Below are 21,390 nucleotides of genomic sequence, written 5' to 3'. Positions count from 1 at the left end.
CCACCCTGCTTTTGACCGGCTCCACAAAATTCGGCCCCTCATAGACCATTTCAACCTGAAATTTGCAGATATGTATACCCCAGAGCAAAACATCTGCGTAGACGAGTCCCTTATACATTTTACCGGGCGCCTTGGCTTCAAACAATACATCCCAAGCAAGCGCGCCCGGTATGGGGTCAAATTGTATAAGCTCTGTGAAAGGGCCACAGGCTATACACACAAATTTCGTGTCTATGAGGGAAAAGATCAGACCCTGGAGCCGGTCGGTTGCCCTGACTACCTGGGGAGCAGTGGGAAGATAGTCTGGGACTTGGTGTCACCCTTATTCGGCAAGGGGTACCATCTTTATGTGGACAATTTCTACACAAGTGTGGCCCTCTTTAGGCATTTGTTTCTAGAACGGATTGGCGCCTGTGGTACCGCGCGAACTAGTCGCACGGGCTTCCCCCCCCCCCCAACGGCTCGTTAGCACCCGTCTTGCAAGGGGGCAGAGGGCCGCACTGTGTAACGAAGAACTGCTCGCGGTGAAATGGAGAGACAAGCGTGACGTTTACATGCTCTCCTCCATTCACGCAGACACGACAATACTAATTGAGCGAGCAACCCGTGTCATTGAAAAGCCCCTCTCAGTCCACGACTATAACCTTCACATGGGAGGGGTGGACTTCAATGACCAGATGTTGTCTCCGTATTTAGTTTCCCGCAGAACCAGACGCTGGTATAAGAAGGTGTCTGTATATTTAATTCAATTGGCTCTGTACAATAGTTTTGTTCTCTACAGTAAGGCTGGGAGAACTGGATCCTTCCTCAAATTTCAGGAAGAGATCATCGAGAACCTCCTGTATCCAGGAGGTTCCGTGGCCCCATCCACCAGTGTAGTTAGCCGTCTACACGAGCGACATTTCCCCAATGTCGTTGCTGGTACCTCAACCCACCCGTCACCCCGAAAAAGATGTCGTGTCTGTAGCAGGAGTGGAATAAGGCGTGACACCCGCTATTTCTGTCCTGACCACCCTGCCCTATGCTTAGGGGAGTGTTTCCGAAAGTACCACACACAGGTACACCTAGCATAGGGATCATCTCACCAGGATAGGCACACAGGGCTATTAGGGCCCATTCACTCACAGCTGCTGCAAACGTCTCCTTTCACATGGGACAAAGTGCATAACGCACTTCGCCACATCTTTGGGCGATTTGCACTTTGCATATTGACCCATGGGGAAGGAGAGGTTTGTTCTATAAAGGTAAAAAAAAAAAAAAAAAAAAAAAAAACAAACACCAGTAAGCAAACACGTTAATGTTTAGTTCAAAAAGTTAAAGTTTACATGTTCTGTTCCAAAGTTAATAAAATTATTGCGTTGTGGCCTGCTTTTTTCTTTTTTTACCTTCCAGGTGGACCAACCGATCTACTAGCTGCAGCACCGATGTGCATTCTGACAGAAGCATTGCGCTGCTGTCAGAATACACGCAAGTCGGTGTATGCGGCGCTGCAAGACGGGATTTTCTCCTCTGCAGTGACAGATACGTTTGCCAAGGCATACGAGCTGAGGAGGAGGCAGCGTTCCTATGCTTTGGCAAACACTAATATATATATATATATATATATATATATATATATATATATATATATATATATATATATATATATATATATATATATATAATCCTGGCAATGATTTATTCATCCACATCGATTGATGCGAATGGAGAAATCTGGTTTGCCAGGGCATACGAGCTAAGTGGGTATGGATGTAGGGCGGAGCTCCTATGTCCTGGCAGACACCTTTCCCCTCCATTTTTTTTTTTTTGGGCAGAGATTTTTTCATCCACATTGATCGATGCGAATGAAGAAATCTGTGCCGTTCATTTTTTTCTTTCAGCCCAGAGGCTGAATGGAAAAAAAAAATCTCATTACCTGTATGCTCAATATAAGGAGAATAGCAGAAACTCCTAATGCTGGCCATACATGTAATGATTGCGGAGACCCTCAAATGCCAGGGCAGTACAAACACCCCACAACTGACCCCATTTTGGAAAGAAGACACCCCAAGGTATTTGCTGAGGGGCATATTGAGTCCATGAAAGATTTACATTTTTGTCCTAAGTTAGCGGAAAGTGAGACTTTGTGAGAAAAAAAAAAAAAAAAAAAAAATATCAATTTCCGCTAACTTATGCGAAAAAAAAAAAAATTCTGTGAACTTGCCAGGCCCCTCATTGGATACCTTGGGGTGTCTTCTTTCCAAAGTGGGGTCACATGTGGGGTATTTATACTGCCCTGGCTTTTTAGAGGCCCTAAAGCGTGAGAAGAAGTCTGGGATCCAAATGTCTAAAAATGCCCTCCTAAAAGGAATTTGGGCACCTTTGCGCATCTAGGCTGCAAAAAAGTGCGACACATCTGGTATCACCGTACTCAGGAGAAGTTGGGGAATGTGTTTTGGGGTGTCATTTTACATATACCCATGCTGGGTGAGATAAATATCTTGGTCAAATGCCAACTTTGTATAAAAAAAAGGGAAAAGTTGTCTTTTGCCAAGATATTTCTCTCACCCAGCATGGGTATATGTAAAATGGCACCCCAAAACACATTCCCCAACTTCTCCTGAGTACGGTGATACCAGATGTGTGACACTTTTTTGATGCCAAGGTGGGCAAAGGGGCACATATTCCAAAGTGCACCTTTCGGATTTTGCAGGCCATTTTTTACACATTTTGATTGCAAACTACTAACCACACATTAGGGCCCCTAGAATGCCAGGGCAGTATAACTACCCCACAAGTGACCCCATTTTGGAAAGAAGACACCCCAAGGTATTCTGTGAGGGGCATGGTGAGTTCCTAGAATTTTTCATTTTTTGTCGCACGTTAGTGGAATATGAGACTTTGTAAGAAAAAAAATAAAAATAAAAAATAATCATTTTCCGCTAACTTGTGACAAAATAAAAAGTTCTATGAACTCACTATGCCCATGAGCGAATACCTTAGGGTGTCTACTTTCCGAAATGGGGTCATTTGTGGGGTTTTTCTACTGTTTGGGCATTGTAGAACCTCAGGAATCATGACAGGTGCTCAGAAAATCAGAGCCGTTTCAAAAAGCGGAAATTCACATTTTTGTACCATAGTTTGTAAACGCTATAACTTTTACCCAAACCATTTTTTTTTTTTGCCCAAACATTTTTTTTTTAATCAAAGACATGTAGAACAATAAATTTGGCGAAAAATTTATATATGGATGTATTTTTTTTTGCAAAATTTTACAGCTGAAAGTGAAAATCGTTACATTTTGATTAATAAAAAAAGTAAAAATGTCAGCAGCAATAAAATACCACCAAATGAAAGCTCTATTAGTGAGAAGAAAAGGAGGTAAAATTCATTTGGGTGGTAAGTTGCATGACCGAGCGATAAACGATGAAAGTAGTGTAGTGCAGAAGTGTAAAAAGTGCTCTGGTCATGAAGGGGGTTTCAGCTAGCGGGGCTGAAGTGGTTAAAGGGGTTGTCCAACAAAAAAAATATTCTATAGTTTTCAAACCAGCACCTTGATCTGAATACTTTTGTAATTGCATGTAATAGTTACTGTGTTATGCAATGAAATCTCACTCTATAGCACCACCTGCTGTTTGATCATTTTTTTTATTTATTATTCCTCTGTCCTGCCCACTGAGATGCACATGCTCAATTATACCCCTCAACCTGCCACCAACTGCAGCAGAAAGGAAAAACCGCCCAAGAAAGGACACGCTCTCTAAGCTGACAGCTTAAAATAAATCTAGCAGAGCAAATAGAGCAATGAATGGGGAGATCTCTGGATCCATGTTAGATAGGTCTAGCTTTGTTAGAAAGAGATTGCCATGTACTATATAATACTAATTCTGGAATAACCCCTGTAAAGTGATTCTAATAATTGCACCATATAAGGCAGGGGCTACATGGTGATCTTGGCCACTACGCCGGTCACTCAAAGACCTCTGCATAGTAGCACCGAATGAGTTTGCAGCGTGACTTACAAATGACTGATTTCAGAATGGCATAAAGTCTATTTTTTGCGATTCTGGGGTCACAACTTCTGAGTCGTGCTTCGACCCCATTCAGTGCAATCGCTGCACTGCTACACAGATCTTTGGACGTGTGACTGATGTCATGGAAGATTGCTGTGTAGCCCCAAATAAATTTTTCTATAAAACAGATATTTACTGTAATGGTCATTAAGTCAGTCTGGCACTGAGATCATTTTATTATCATTCTGTTAATGACATAGCAAATAATGGCAGTTACATAGTAATAAAAAATGGCATTACAATTCTTTTCGGGACAAATAAAATGAAAACCAGGTCTAGCAACATAGAAAAGATTTAATACCATAAAAATAAAAGTTCTTATTTTCCAGTCATAATTTGCAGTCTAAAATATATTTTGTTAAGCAAAAGATTCAAATGTTTTCTCAATGTTGTAAAATAAAAACAAAAAAAGACAAGATAACCATGAAACAAATGTAAGAGGGCATGAGAAGCTTATTAGTCTTCGGTATTGCACGGGCTATTATCGGATCATTTACAATATCATATTTACATTTGCAGGAGACAATAACTACATAATTTAAGTACAAAACAATACTATAAAAGCATGTAAATTACAAAAAAGGTAAGCTATACAGTACTTTTTCACGGTGATACAAATTTAAAAACATTGCAGATGTCTCACCAGTAGAGGGCAGCATACACACATCTATATACACACACAATTGGCAGTTATGCACTTGTGGCGCTACAAATTGAGCCATTGTAATTCACAGGCCGCAATCCTTTAAGTATGCAAACAAAAAAAACTATCACATTTCAACAGAAGTGGTAAATTAAGGTCAAAGTAGCTACACACAACTGTATGTTGGTGCTGTTAAATGGGTAACCACAATATTGTGAAGGACAGACTCTGGTGGGAGTGCGATATGACGCAAAGAAACGTATTTACAGATATCGTGGGGACCAATCACCTGGTTTTCCCTCATTAACTCATTTTGATAGTAAAGAGTTTTATTACATCCCTGATATTAGATAAATTTGGTCTTGAGTGAGAAAGGCCTTAACTCAACATGTGATTGTGCGATCTGTACATTTAAAATATGTCACTAGAGTCCCCCTTAACCTGGAAGATTTACAAGGGTTTACTTGTTTTAGTAAGCAACGCCCTTGAAACTTTTCAAAATTTTCTTGTTAGAAAAGTCTGTTTAGCTGTGGATCATGTGATCACCTACACACAGCGGTATAGATATGTCTGTGTATGTAGATATATATGGGTAGCACATCTATATATCCCTAAAATCTCAGCTCTGGACCAGATTTGATGTTAAAGTGGTGACAAACGTGTAGCTCAATAGATCTTAAATGGAAAACAAGGGAAAGTTATCAAAACCGGTGTAAAGAAAAACTGGCTTAGTTGCACATAGCAACCAATCAGATTCCATCTTAGTTTGCAGAGCTCTTTTGGAAAATGAAAGGATCAATCTCATTGGTGGCTAAGGGCAACCAAGTCAGTTTTCCTTTGGACCAGTTGTGATAAATCTCCCCAATGTCTTTTTTTTCCCCTCTCCTCCACTTCCCTAGAGGGTGTTCACATATTCTGGATGCGAGGAGGATTTTGGAGTGGATTCTGTGTCGAAATCTGCTAATATTCCACATGTAAGGGAAGTGAACGGGGTATTTAATACCAAATTCACAAACACATATTCCACTGCAGCAACACAAGTGTCAGCCCCACATTTCTGCTGCAGAACCTCTTCTAAATACGTTTGGGATTTGCCACAGAAACATTACACAACTGGGAGATATACATTGGTTATGGTATTGCTTGTTTTTTAGCTGTCATGGAAATATACAGAGGCTGTCATGTGACCTTTATTCCTAGAAGTGTGTTCTTTGAGTGGAGATCATGTGACAGGATGTCCATGCAGAGATGTCTACTAATACTACCATGGCAACCTCAGAGCAAGCAGTAATCTAGACAATCTATACATCACTAGGGCAGTTTCAGAAGAAATAAAAACAGCACAAGGTGGAGATTAAAAGATGCCATCATTTCTAATTTACAATACATTGAAGAGTAAGTTTTAAAAGGGATCCTGTCACTAGGTTTGGGGCCACTAAACCACTAGCAGGTCCTTATCCAGCTGGGATTTGGCTTTCTAAAGATGACCCACCCCGTCACATTCATCTATTAGGTACGAAACTCATTTCAAGAAGCATAACTTACTGAAACCACCTAATACTTTTAAAGATGAGGTGTGGTTATGTTTTCAACACTACAAGCATGGGCTACCGCATGTGATATGGTATTTAGCCAGCCAATCAGCCATGGTGAATAAAAACCTGAACTTCCACAGCCACTATATGGAGCCGCATTGGCCACTGATTTAACCAGCTGCGGTATTAGTTGACCGGTACAGAACAGGCATGGGGGCTTAAAGGGGTTGTTCCACTTAATGAAAAAAAATCTCGCTCAAACCCTAAAATGTATTAAAATTTAAAAAATGCTATACTCACTCTAATTTCTCTGGTCAGATTCTCCTGCTGGAGGACAGTAATTGGCACATCAGTGTGTGGCATGCACAATGACGTGCTGCTATATGGCATCTTAACACTGCAGCCAATTACTGCCTCTGCAGTAGACAGTTGAGGACACTGATTGGCTGCAGCGGTCATGTGCCGTATTCCAGCAAATTACTGATGTTGCTTCTAAAGAACCAGCACCAGAAGAACTGGGCTAGTGCAGCAGAGAATGGCACTAGAGAAAGGACTGAGTATGACTAACTTTAAGACAATTTAGGGTCTCTAAAATTTTTTGTTATCTCGGACAACCCCTTTATGAACCTAACAAAAGTCCTTCTCTAAAGGAATATAAACTAAGCTGGCCTATTAGATGCAGATATTTGGTCCTTGGTACATTGGCACAGTACAATAGCATGCTAGTAAAATTTGGATCCTTATTGGTACAAATATCCTGCAGACTGTGTTCAGCCATTAATCAGAGAGATGCACAGCAATCAGCTCAATCTCCCAGAGGTCCATAACATTGATGTTGTAAATGTTTAGTGACTAAGTTGTGTACAAATCATTTCCTCATATGTAGAGCGTCCTGAAATTTGGTGCTGGTGTATCGGGCATGGAATCCTTTTTTGTTGATTGTATCGTCCGTATGAAAGCGAATCATAATGGAGTCTCCAGCTGAATATATTTCTTCTGGGGGCTAAAGGAGAAAAAAAACACAAAAAAAAACCTTCAATTAAAAGTATACACCAGGTATAAAACATACAATGCAATTATCATGGTTTTCTTATAACCTATTACCAGATTTGGAGATAAAACCAGCAGCCGAACATTTTGAAGAACATTAGACATTAAAATGCTGGTTTTCTATGTTTTACCTATCGAGTTTGCAGTAATTTTTTTTGTCAGGCCGAGAAACTCATCAACCAGTGCAATCAAGCTAACAAGGTCTAGAAAAGTTGTCCATATGCACTGAAGAATTAGCAGCCAAATCCTCTTTTGGTTATCGGTAATATCACCATAAAACATGTGCAACCAGCTGGGTCATGTATCCATTTCAACGGGGAAAGCAGAAAAAAGCTGGAATTGCACATGTTTTTGAGACCGTGCCCCAGATCTACCAATGTGCCTTCATCTATGATCTGTTGAAAAAGTGGATGCTTTTTTTCGTCTTGCTCGAAAAGGGGATGGGGCATGGCTCTGTGGGAAAGAAGCGTGTCCTCAGATGTGCCATTCTGTCTTAAAGTGAGCCAACCAATAGTTGATAGAGAAAAAGGTCTATCCTTAAACCAGAAGCATCATCTAAATCAGTGGTTCTCAACCTTTCTAAAGCCGTGACCCCTTAATACAGTTCCTCATGTTGTGGTGACCCCCAACCATTACATTTTTTTCCTTGCTACGTCATAACTAATTTTGCTACTGTTATGAATTGTAGTGGTGCGCACAGTAGCCCTCAAATAAATAACTCAGTGGTGCTCACAGTATCCCCCCCCCCCCCCCCAAAATAAAAATAAAAATAAAAATAAATAAATATAATAAAAATAAAATCAGTGGTGCTTCAAGTCCCCCCCAAATAAATAAATCAGAAGTGCTCAGGGTCCCCCAAATAAATAAATCAGCGGTGCTTCATGTCCCCCCAAATAAATTAAGCCTTGCTCAGCCAAATCTAAATAAAATTAGCCAGGCTCAATTAAATCATTGGTGGCAGTGGTGCTCAGCGGCGGTGTCATTAACAAAAAAAAACTCGGACCTCAGCAGACAGGCGGCCCGACTTACCCGTCCAGACGTCAGGCTCCTTCAAGCACAGGCAGTGATAGGACATCACTTCCTGTGCGCGAGGATAAGGGGCCGCTGCTGTTGTGCGGGCGACCCACAATAGGAAGCCTCAGGCAACCCCCAGGAAAGGGCCGATCGACCCGCAAAGGGGTCGCAACCCCTAGGTTGAGAACTGCTGATCTAAATGGAACCCCCGTAATAAATTTGGTGCAGGTCTAGACATTTTGTCTGGGCCAGTGTTTTCTTTCTCCAGATTTTGAGACAACACCAGGAGTGGATCTGAGAAAAGTCAGAAAAGACTGAAATCTCTCAGATCCTTCTTTCCTCCACAACATCTACTAGCAGTGTAGAGTCAGGTGGTCCCATACTCATAAGATTGTCGGTGTCAGTTCCCTCAGGATCACCCTGCAATAAAGAACTGGCAAGTAGTCTCCTGGCGGCTCCATTTAGGGGTCTGTCACATCAACAACCCATGCCCACTGCAGCCTCTCACTCACTGGCCTCTTCAGTGCACTACTGAGGCCAGTGACTGGCTGTAGTGGCCATTTGTTGCGATGTCACTGCTGCAGCCAGGTAAACAGAGCCCAGTCGGGGGAACAAAAGCAGCAGCGCTAGATCTGCCAAGTACTTACCAGTTCTTTAAAACAGGGGCATTTCCTGAAACTGGACAACCCCCTTTATAACAATTTCTGGTGTCCTAGTTGTGTAGTCGTCAGCTGGACATTATTACCGGTTGTCTCTAGCCAAGCTTCTGCTACACTATAGACGAGGTTACACAACCTAGGTTGCTCCAAAGCTTGTATTATCAGTTTGTACTTAAGCAGGACCCGTCGCCTCTCCTGACTGTTTTAGTAACTACTTGCATTCCCCATGTAATTACAATTCTGGAGCATGTATTCTTATGGCTCTAGGCTGTGCCATTCCTTTATTATTCCTACTCTAAGTTTACAAATAAATTTACAGCAGTAAAGGTACTGCTGGGTGTTACCAGTAGTGGGCGAGTCTGGCTCTGTCCAATCAGTGCTGCTGTCAGCCTGTGCATAGACTCTCTCTCCCTCCCCCCTCCCCCAGATTACTACAGGAAAAGCACATCTTGTAGCTGAAACATTGTGTCCCATAGCTAACCACACACACTTCCTCGCTCATATTTCAAAACTAATGAGTGGTGTAAAAGTGCAAAAAGTCACAAAATTTGAGCGCAAGTGACCGCAAAAAGTTGCAAAGCACCTTTTCTGCAACTTTTTGAAGCCAGAATTCTGGAGTGTAGGTCGTGACTAGTTATCCCCATGGTGTCTAACCCCTGGGGTATATGTACCACAGGTTGAAAAATTAGTGTTTATATCAGGAATGTCAAACTCGTGGCCTCTAGCTGTTGCAAAACTACATATCTCCGCATACCCAGATAGCTGTAGGCTGTCTGAGCATCACGGAAATTGTAGTTTCTCAACAGTTTGAGGGCCACAAGTTTGACATGGTTTGTCTTGTCTGGCATTCAGCACTGATAGCTTCTCTTCTGTGTGCTTTCACATATATGCTAATCAAATATTACAGAACTTGAAACATTTCAAATAAAAAAAGGGAATTCACAGAAATATGGAAAACTTACCCCCGAGCCACAATATCTAGCTAGTCGTGGAGCAGTACTGTCATAACCATCGTATATCTCCATGTAGTCATAACCACAGTCTGATTCTTCCTCCATTTCAAAGGTCTCAAAGATCAGTTCTACTCCATAGCCATCTTCTGCTACAATGACCCAGTCACAGTTGGCTTGTACTGGGTAAATATTATCACCGTACTGGGCATGTGAAAAGAGATCTTTTGTTTGGATCTCAGCTTTCAGTCGTCCTCCGCATTCTGTAGATGCAAAGAAACACAATATAGAAGATTTCCAGACATTGCTCCTACTTCTAGAACGTCACTGATTTCTTCTGACCTGTTCGGCTGCATTACTGCAAGAATGGTGATCCATCTGCTGCCTGCAGGTACATTACTAATCACTCACTTAAAATATGTTCATAAAAGGGTTTGAACAGATCACAAAAAAAATAAAAAAATAAAATTGTGCTTTTGAAAAATAAAGTGGTTTATCATCCAATCCACAGGCGAGGTGACACATGTATGATCACTTGGGTCTGACAGGTCACCATTCAAAAACATAGGGGTCCCTTAATCACCCATTCACTTCTATGGGAAAGCAACAGTAATGAGCTGTAATCTGTGGAAAAACCCAACTGTTCAGTTTCCCTACAGTGCTTCCACAGGGGAAGTTAAGTATTACACAATTCCCTTTTAAGGCAATGGGTTCTCTGTGTGATGCAGGACAGGACAAGGCTTCCAGAACAACAGATGCTCTCTATGACCGTTCTCCACTTTCGGCTATTAATTCAGAATTCCCCGATACAGTATATAAAACACATCTCTATATGAAATCAAGTGCCATATTACAGAAGCTTGTTCAAAGCCATAGTACAGCCTGCGACCTAAAGGCCATGCGGTCGTTTAGAGTTCTTCAGTGTATACGACACATTATATTTAGTCACCTACCTGTGTTGTACTTGGCTTGAAACCCTTTCCTCTGCACCGAAGCATCAGAATAAAAGCGCATAAACATATGATTTGTGGATGCAATAATAGGTTCGGGTTTACTGCTGCCACAAAATCGGCCTAGAATTGGGGATTTCCCGGTTGGTCCGTCATACAGCTCAAGGTGGTCATAGGCACATTCCTGGTGCAATTCAATTTCAAAGTCATTAAACACCTGGAAGTGTAAAAATGATTAGGAAAAGGAAGTAAAATCAGTGGACGGTTAGAGGCTACAGTAAGTGATGTCAGCTCTGAAAATACAGAGGATATGGAACATCCAAGGTATAAAGAAAAGCTCTGCGGGAGCAAACATCTAAAAGAGCACAGCTCTTGTGTTGTCTATGGTCCTGAGCTGTGAATATGAAAAAAAAAAAACATTGGCAAGTATGCATGCACCTGTCAACAGCATCAATCATACAAGTTCCTCTCTGAAGCACATTAAATTATATCTGATTAACGCATAGGGAATATGTGCCAATTTGGCGGGGTCCAACCAGTCACAGGAATGGTGGCTGTATTCCCCTTTTGAATGGAGCGTTCTGGTGTCTGATTCCAGAGAGCAAAGAGCTGATCGGATACCGATAGCCTATCCTAAGGAAACGTGATCAATATTAAAATGGGTTCTCCGGACTTTTTCTACCGATGACCTATCCTCAGGACAGGTCATCAATATCAGATCAGAGGGGGTCCAACAACGGCACCCCCGCCGATCAGCTGTATGAGAACAAGGCACACGCAGCGTGCACATGCCGTCTCCCTTCTCTATTACTGTCCGCTGCTTTGCCATAGACATACACAGTGTAGAGCAGGAAGAGAGAACAGAAACTGAACGTACTGACAGCTGATATTGATCTATCCTGAGGTCATCAATGGAAAAAGCCCAGACAACCACTTTAATCCTGGAAAATCCTTTTAATAAACCTTTGTCAGGATCAGGACTTTTACTTACAAGTTTGACTCTATGACCTGCTGTAGTGGAGATCTCCCAGGTGCACTCTTTTCGACTGGGGTACTTATCAGGATAGTTGGGGCTTGAAACGGTTCCTTCTGCACTTAGGAATCTGTGTTCACAGCCAGCTGGATGTAAATTGATGAGGAGTTATAAATAGTAATACAATTAATGTAACATTATGCTAAATACAAAATGCATTAAAAGGGTTGTCCATGAGAGCATATAGACTACCTTAAAAGGGTGTGAAATCACAGAATAATCCCTCTTTCACACGGGCGTCGTATGCGAGGGCTGGATAGGATGCGGGTGCGTCGCGGGAAAATCGTGCGATTTTGCCTGCGAGTGGGGCGAGTATTGAATGCGATTGTGTTCTGTTTTTTTTTTTTTTTTACGCGCGAGTGCAATGCATTTTGCAAGCACGCAAGAAAACTGAATGTGGTACCCAGACCCAAACTTCTTCACCGAAGTTCGGGTTTGGGTTCGGTATTCTTATAAGTACGGTAAATTAGGGATGGAGGGGTTAAAAAATAAAATATTTTTTTTTTTAAATAAGCCGGGCTGGATGAGGCGAGTTTGTCTTCTTTCTTCTTCGAGGACCTGGGAGAAAAGGACCTTTAGTGACATCACTGTGCCCATGTGATGATCGCAGTGATGTCAAAGGTCCTTTTTTATCAGGTCCTCAAAGAAAAAAAAAAAAAAAAAAAATAAAAAGACTTCAAGCCGGGCTGCGCAAACAAGTGGAGGAGGGGAGTAAAATTGTATTTATTTTTTTAACCCCTCCATCCCTAATTTACTTAGCATTCTGTATTAAGAATGCTATTATTTTCCCTTATAACCATGTTATATGGGACAATAAAAGATCGGGTCCCCATCGCGAGCGTCACCTAGCAACCATGCGTGAAAATCGCACTGCATCCGCACTTGCTTGCGGTTTTCATGCAGCCCTATTCACTTCTATGGGGCCTGCGTTGCGTGAAAAACGCACAATATAGAGCATGCTGCGATTTTCATGCAACGCACAAGTGATGCGTGAAAAATCACTGCTCATGTGCACAGCCCCATTGAAGCGGATTCAGTGCGGGTGCAATGCGTTCGCCTCACGCATTGCACGCACGAGGAATGGGCCTAAGGAGCAAAATTTGCTATTTCTTCTGCAATAACAGATCTTACTGATTCAATGGGGTCCATTGGGTGTTATTCATATTAGTTATTCAATGAATATGTTATAACCGGAAGCCACAGCACAAGTGTGAACATAGCCTTATCACAACATAGGACATTAGTTTCAAAAGCAAGCATACTGCCATGTAGGGTAGGTGCCCTGAAACATACCCATAAGTTTCTTATGAAAATCCACTCCTCTAATACAGAGCTTTTTTTTTTTTTTCCACAAATAAGGTTTTTGGTGCACCCGTCTTCTCTGCTTTTGCTACCAGCTTTGGAATCTCAAGGACTAACTTAAACAAGAAAAGGTGATGGATGCAGCATTGCTCCGCCAGTGATTCCAACCAACAGTGGTTCAGTGCACCAAACACCTTATTCTCATAAAAATAAAAAAGCAGCATCTCAGGAACAGAGGGCTGGATTTTTACAAGACAGGTACCCTACATGGCAGTATGCTTACTTGGAAACCATTTTGGAGGTGTCAGACTCCCTTTAAGAACCAGTTCCTCATCTCTACATTTTCCCCACAGATATTAATTGTAGTTTTCGTCACAGCATTTGGATACTAAGAAACAGACTGCAATGAAAACATTTGACTCATTTCACGTAGAGTTACGGTCAGAGTAGGGCCTAGTTCACAGTTCAGTAATTTAGTCCGTGTTTGATCAGTGATTTCCATCAGTCATTGTGAGACAAAACCAGGTACGCCTCAAAAACACAGAACAGGGGGAAATCTTTCCACTACACCTCATCTCTGTGTAGCCTCCACTCCTGGTTTTGGTGAAAAAAAAAAAAAAAACATTTTTTTAATGGAAATTACTGACCAAACACAGATTGGGAACTAGGCCCAAATCCTGGGAAGTAGATTGACACGGCAGATTGAAACTATTCTGCTTTTTATAAAAAGGTGCTTTTGTGGTCTAGTGGTTTATGCACTTTAGTAAAAATTGGAAACTAGCTCCAAAATAGAAGAATTATACATCTTTTCTCCATATTTCTGTTAGGCACTTTGATAATTCTGCTCAAATGACCTATAGGCAGACCTCACAGGGTCCATGTTGCATACTAGGTAGGAACTGTTGAAATCTGAAGAGAGTCTCCTTGGCTTCAACAGTCAGTACATGCAGCAATGCTCAGAAGGGTTATCCAAAACTAATAAAAGACCTCCCAGAATGGCCAACCTGCAGTGGTGACCATACACACCTGTTCCCCGCCACTGGATTCGGTCTCTGTTACTCCCGGGCCGGCTCTTCCCCTCCCTGCAGCTCGGAAAACAACATCCATTGTTGTGACGTAAAAGGAGCAGATAACTGCGGCTGCATGGTTGGCCACTCTGGAAATTCTGTATTAATCTTTGATGGAAGCCCCCTAATACAGTCGATGTCGATACCAATTATGTATTTTTGTTCAGTATTTATCAAGTACAAATGCAATCTAATGATAAAGGTGATGACTTCTTCACAAAGTCAGTGGACGGCCTTACCCTCTTTACAGTCGTGTCCATTTTCATGGAGCATGTAGCCATTTTTGCACTGGCACACATAGCTGCCTAAAGTATTGAGGCACTCATGCTGACAGCCCCCGTTCTCCTTCGAGCACTCGTCCTTATCTGTACAGGAAAGCAGATGGAGCTTTAACCCTTCCACTACCGGAGGATTTTTAGTTTTCATCTTTCTTCCCCATCTTTCTTGAGCCACAACTTTTTTATATTTCCGTTCACATAGCTGCATGAAAGCTTATTTTTTGCGGGACAAGTTGTACTTTCTAATGCCACTATTAATTGTGACATACAATGTAGTGGGAAGCGGTAAAACAATTCCAAATGGAGTGGAATTGGGGAAAAATAAAAAATAAATTCCTCCAACCGGTTTAAGAGTTTTGATCCCACGGCGTTTCATTTGTGAAAAAACGGACCCACGCCCTTCATTCTTTGGGTCAGTACGATTACAACGATACCCCATATGGATAGGTTTTTATGTCTAAATTGTGTAAAAATAAATGTATACTTTAACAAAAAAAAAAAAAGTTATTTTTAATCACCATATTCTGACCGCTATAACTTTTTTATAGTTATATTTACTTTGCCGAGTCCAGTTTTTGCAGGACAATCTGTAGTTTTTACTGATACCATTGTGGAGTGTGTGTGTCTTTTTGATCACATTTTATTAAAAAAATTTGGGTAAGAAGCAATGAAAAAAAAGGGCAAATTGGCCATTTTGACCCTTTTTTCCATTGCGCCATTAGCCGAATTAGAAAAATATTTTTATTAACAGTACGGGCGTTTTCGCTCACAGTGATACCCATGATGTTTTTATTTTTTTGTTATTTAAGCTTTATTTTATTATACGGAAAAGGGCGCGATTCAACTTTAAAATTTGTATATTTTTTTACTTTTTTGAATTTTTTGTAATGATTTTGAAGCTCATATGAGCCTATAAAAATCATTTTTTTATTATCTTAAATTTTTTATGATAATGTATTTTTAAAATGTGTTTATTACTTTATATTGCTCATTTCTTATATTGGCCTGTCATTGGTGGCCAAAATAGTAATTGCAGTTTGAATACTCTGGGTCTCGTCAGCGAGACCCAGCGCATTCAAATCAATTACCGGCATCCTTACTTGCCACAGAGAATGCCAGTAAGACCCCCAGAAGCGTGAGCTCACTTGATCACGGCATCTAAAAAAGGCTTTAATTACTGCGATCGGCATTATTGACGGTCGCTGTAATTAGCGGCAGGTCTCTGCTGTTTGAAACAGCAAAGACCTGCTGGCCATGACACCCATTGCACATGTGAGCGGATGCCAGGTTTGCCTATTGCTCCAGCGCCGTACATGTACAACGCTGGCAGCGAAAAGGTTAATACCTGTCACTAGTTTTACTTTATAAAAGCAATACCTCATACGTACATTTTGGCTCCTGATATGCCAATTAATAGAATCAGTACAAGGAGGAAAAGACCATCAGCTTTTCTCAGTGCTCGTCTCCTTCTCCCTGGCTGTGACGCCGTCCAATCGCAGTGGACCACTTCACAGACAGGGAGAAGACCTGCTCTCGTGAGATTCGGTAAATCCCACGAGAACAGCCTATGTAAAAGAACATGGTACTTGCTGTACTCGCTTACATAGCCTGATATCTAAGATTTACCAAATCTCAGGAGAACAGCTTTCCTTCTCCCTGGCTGTGAAGTTGTCCGCTGCTATTGGACCATGTCACAGCCAGGGAGATGGAGACTCCCACTGAGAAAAGCTGATGTCTCCTGCTCTATGTACCGATGCCATCAAATAGCATCTCAGGCAACATAAGACAAACAGGAGACATAGGTGCGCCACAGAGGAGCGGATTATGAAAAAAAATATATATAAAAATTGCGAGATGGCATCTTCTGAACATGGACTACAGTATGAGTTATTGCTTTTATAAAGTAAAAAAACTGGTGAAAGCTCCTCTTTAAACGAGCAACGTCACAACAGTGCGACTCTTTAAATGAAAGCGCGTCCTAAAGCTCATCATACAGAAGAAACCAATCTTCTTACCAGAGAAGAAGTTGACTTTAAACCCTCTTTTTGACACCGTGTTGTCAGATTTAAATTCCAGTCGGATAGTATTGCCCTGTGAAGTTACCACTTCTGGTTTCTCAGATCCACAATATCTTCCATGTAGTTTAGTATCCGTCTTGAGCACACTGCGAACTTCCACATAATCGTATTTACAAACCTGCAGAAGCCAAAGTAAAGACTGATATTACTGTTCTTGTAGATCTACTCCTACATAAACGTAACATAGGGGAATGAGTACTGTATGGTATGAGCCATTACCATAATGCTACAATGGGTTCAATGCAGGGGTTAAATAAAGCATTTATATTTTGTGTCTACTGAACTTACATCGTTGCCTTCAAGTTCAAAGAATTCAAACTGTAGAGATATTCTGTACTGCGCTGGAGCCACCACCTGCCACACACAGTTTTTATTAGTGGGGTATTCATTAGGCCAACCAGGGCTAGTGATCGTCCCATCCAGCTTTGTGATAACACCGCCACATGCAACTACGGGAGAGAGAAAAATCAAGAATTTATGGGTAATTATTTTGAATAAAGCAACTAGGAACGAGCAAAGCAACTAGGAACGAGCAAAGCAACTAGGAACGAGCAAAGCAACTAGGAACGAGCAAAGCAACTAGGAACGAGCAAAGCAACTAGGAACGAGCAAAGCAACTAGGAACGAGCAAAGCAACTAGGAACGAGCAAAGCAACTAGGAACGAGCAAAGCAACTAGGAACGAGCAAAGCAACTAGGAACGAGCAAAGCAACTAGGAACGAGCAAAGCAACTAGGAACGAGCAAAGCAACTAGGAACGAGCAAAGCAACTAGGAACGAGCAAAGCAACTAGGAACGAGCAAAGCAACTAGGAACGAGCAAAGCAACTAGGAATCCTAGATCCAAAAGGTCGCTTCGCTCAAAACTTCGGCTTAACACTGTACAGTCGCCATACAGCATAAAAACGTATGGCCTCCGACGAGGCGAAGGGAGTTATTCCCAAAGTCTTTCGAGACTTTGGTGAATAACTTCGGCATTTGAGTTTAAATCTGAAAACCATTCTAAACCTTGGATCGGAAGTTGGCTTCGGTACTGACTGGTAGCTCGGAACCAAAGCAGACTTCGGATCCAAAGTTTTAAAATGGTATTTCTGTTTAAAAATTTAAATACCGAAGTTATTTACCAAAGTCTCACCAGACTTTGGGAATAACTCACTTTGCCTCGTCAGATACCGACAGACTGATCTCCGTACAGCAGTAAACCGAAATTTTTGAGCGAAGCGACTTCAGATCTAGGATCCGAAGCTGGCTTCTCTCATCCCTAATAGCAACTGTGTATTTTATTACAAATTCTCTTTACAAACAATAAAAACTAACATTTTTCTTAGGTCTCATGCACACTACTGGATTTTTCTTGTGTGTGCTACCTGCATTATTATTTTTTTTGCAGACAGACATTGACCTATTCATTCCTATTAGGCCATGCACACATTTTTTGTGGATCCCTGGGGACATTGCGGCAAGTTATAAAACTAGTCCTATTCTTGTCCGTTTTGTGGACAAACAGTATTTTCTATTGATGGGAGGAAGAAAAAAAAAAAATAAAAAAAAATAATAATGTTTACAAATATAAAATGCTGTTTTTTGTGGATTTAATGTTTGCAGAACGAAGTACAGACACAGCTGTGTGCATGAGGCCTTATAGGAGACTATCCTACATATTATCTATGGTTGTGTGCACACAAGGATTTTTTTTATATATCTTTGTGATCTAGTTTCTACCTACCTTCACAGCTTTTCTTATCCGGAGTCAGTTCATATCCTGGGTCACAGACACATCTGTAACTTCCCAATGTATTAACACAACGCTGGGCACATCCTCCATTATCTGGTGTGGCACACTCATCGATCTCTTAAAAAATAAAAATAAAAATAAATGTTTTTTTTTTTAATTGGCACAGTGTAAGGTCTCGTGTACACAAACGTTTTTAATGTTTTTTTGCGGCCCATATATATGGAACTGTGGAGAGGGGTAGTCCTGATGAGGTTCACAATGCACATGATCAAAGAAGATTTAGGCCCATATCAGCAGAAGACATCCACTTTACAAGTCACAGGAGCTAGCCCTGTGCATCAAACAGCCTTACAAAGTTGAAAAGACAAAAAAAACCACTACCTTTAAAGAAGTTCGCAGAAAATCCAGCTTTATTGACTGAAGAATCAGAGAAAAATTTTATCCAAAGATTATTTGAGGTAGATTTAATGTCATCAGGCTTCTCATAGCCACAGAACTGCCCAATAAGGGGACTATCTTCTGATGGACCATCACGTATTTGCAGGTGATCATATAAGCAATTGTCATGCGTTTCAAACTATGGGAAAGAAATTAGAGTTCAACATAATTCAAATATATTCGTGGTTTGACTTTACTGTCCAAGTGTATAATACAGTATATAGACAAATCGTAAAAACAACGCCAGAGCAATTCACCTTGGTTGTTACTTTATCTTCAGTAACCTGAAAAGATCCTTTGAGGCCTTCAAGCAAATAATATATATAAGGCAGCAGTCTCATGACACCACCTACCCGTATGTCCTATTAGGACATATGAACATCATATGGTGGTCTTGTACTCTGGAGCCCCCTCTGGTAGACCCACCACATCCATGCATTATTTGGATGGTTGGTTATTTGAATGCCAGTGATGTAATGCTCCCCTAACCAACTTCTGAAGAAGTTGCCTAAAACCAACTAATCATATTACAAGCTTAATTTTCTACCCAGCACACAAAGGATGGAAGCTGTAACCTGATGTTAGTACAGGTAGAACCTCTACTTCCGATTTCAATAGTTTTCTTAAAGGGAATCAGTCATGAGCTTCAGTGCCCAAACCAGAGGGCACCCTGATGGCTTCTCCCACACTGTTTTCTAGGGAGCCTGTTGGTATTTTACCCCGCCTGTGTTTCGGGCAGCATAACAGGTCTCTTCTAAAGATGTTGTATTGTCAAAAATTATCTAGTTTTACTTCAAAACATAAAAAAAAAAAAAAAAGTTCTATACCTCTGCTACATTACAGTTGGCTATTAATAGAATGTGTCAGCAGATAAGAACCATTTGGCCCATCTAGTCTGCCCAATATTCGGACAGCCAATTTTAGCTAGAGCACCCACGATCCATACTGTAATAACAAGTTACTTAAATAATTTTTTTTTTATGATATTTTCCACATATGTACTACGGTAAATGGAAAATTCCATGAGAAATTGGTTTTAAACTCCTTATTCATAGAAATATTTTTTTTATCATTTTTGTTTTTCATTTCAGAACTATTCCATGAAGATTGAAATACTGTTCTGTAGCAGATAAGATTCCTGAATAGATTGGTAATCCATTTTCCGCTGAAGTGAGGGGAAATATTTTGAAGGATAATCCTCATGACAATAGTAGGTGTAGAGTTGGGATAACAGTGAGAGAACTTCATTGTATAGGCCTAGCTAAATATGCTCATAGAAGAGCAGTACATTGATTAGTTTAATTCTCTAAGTCACTACGGGGAAGGGGGGATTTCTCTAGTCACAAAGATGGCCTGAGTGAAAAAGTTGAGACTGCCTGCCTACCGTACAACAAAGAGGAAGCTACAGAGCCAGGACAGAAAGTATAATACATGCAGTGACTTAAATTATATCCAAAAATTCATCCATCCATTTTTAATGAAAATAACTGAATAGAAGATGGACATAGGTTGTTAATATGTGAAACAATTTTTGATGGACGTGTCCTTTTAGAATAATCCTGAAATCTTGCCGTTTTCATACTGACCACTGAGCCTAATAATAAGCCGACACTTTCCATTTCTAAAGATTTACCTTCTCAGCAGTCACTTCATCACTGGCAGGATTACAATAAATAATCACACCACTGATAATAGGCGATCCTCTCCACTAAACTCCTCCCCCTCCCTGCATCAGTCTCAGAGCATGCACAGAAAATTCTCTCATCTTAATAGAGTTTTCCATGTCCATGTGGCTATAGCAAAGCAGATCTCTGAACTGCTGTTAGAAGAGCAGAGAAACTTAGTTGCTCAGGAAAGATACAGAAAAAATAAAATAATGAAATGATCTAATAATCTGAAAATAAAAACAGTTAGGAAAAAAACAAAACAAAAAAGAAGAATGTGATACTATGTGGTTTCCGTTACTAAACCAAATATATAGTTGATCCGGTCTCATTTAATCATTGCATACAATACATCTGGAAGTGGAATATCCCTTTAAGGGTCCATTCACACCTCCGCAATTTTGTTCTGCATTTTGCGGAACAGAATTTGCTGACCCATTCATTTCTATGGGGCAGCACGTTGTGCTGCCCGGATCCGGAGTTGCGGATCCGCACTTCCGGGTCCGCAATTACGATCCCCCAAAAAATAGAACATGTCCTATTCTTGTCCGCAATTGCGGACAAGAATATGCATTTTCTATTAAAGTGCCGGCGATGTGCGGTCCGCAAAATGCGGAACGCACATCGCCGATGTCAGTGTTTTGTGGATCCACAAAACACACACTGGCGTGTGAATGGACCCTTAGGCAGGCATGCTCAACCGGCAGCCCTCCAGCTGTTCGAAAACTACAACTCCCAGCATGCCCTAATAGCTGTAGGCTGTCCAGTCATGCTGGGAGTTGTAGTTTTGCAACAGCTGGAGGCCCGCAGGTTGGGCATCCCTGCTCCAAGGCCATGCGTTATCCAGACTGCACCCACATAGCACACAGACCCACTTAAAAGGAACCCATCACCTGGATTTTGGGTATAGAGCTGAGGACATGGGCTGCTAGATGGCGACTAGC

General features: G+C 41.1%; 1 protein-coding gene across 1 annotated transcript in view; it reads right to left on the bottom strand.

The window, feature by feature from the left end:
• Positions 1-6,549: 6,549 nt before the first annotated feature.
• Positions 6,550-21,390, bottom strand: part of LOC122942141 (tolloid-like protein 2) — a 58,315-nt gene continuing 43,474 nt past the window's right edge. The window contains exons 12-20 of the mRNA XM_044299638.1: positions 18,726-18,921; positions 18,336-18,461; positions 16,900-17,060; positions 16,549-16,729; positions 14,495-14,620; positions 11,845-11,972; positions 10,857-11,070; positions 9,916-10,166; positions 6,550-7,233 (exon numbers count right to left, since the gene is read on the bottom strand). Coding sequence (XP_044155573.1) covers positions 7,099-7,233; positions 9,916-10,166; positions 10,857-11,070; positions 11,845-11,972; positions 14,495-14,620; positions 16,549-16,729; positions 16,900-17,060; positions 18,336-18,461; positions 18,726-18,921 — 1,518 coding nt within the window. The 3' untranslated portion in view covers positions 6,550-7,098. The remainder of the gene's footprint in view (positions 7,234-9,915; positions 10,167-10,856; positions 11,071-11,844; positions 11,973-14,494; positions 14,621-16,548; positions 16,730-16,899; positions 17,061-18,335; positions 18,462-18,725; positions 18,922-21,390) is intronic.

This window comes from Bufo gargarizans, chromosome 6 (assembly GCF_014858855.1).
Source record: "Bufo gargarizans isolate SCDJY-AF-19 chromosome 6, ASM1485885v1, whole genome shotgun sequence".
NCBI classification, from domain to species: domain Eukaryota; kingdom Metazoa; phylum Chordata; class Amphibia; order Anura; family Bufonidae; genus Bufo; species Bufo gargarizans.
Note: the sequence above shows the minus strand (reverse complement) of the source record. Positions and strands in the feature narration are given on the sequence as shown.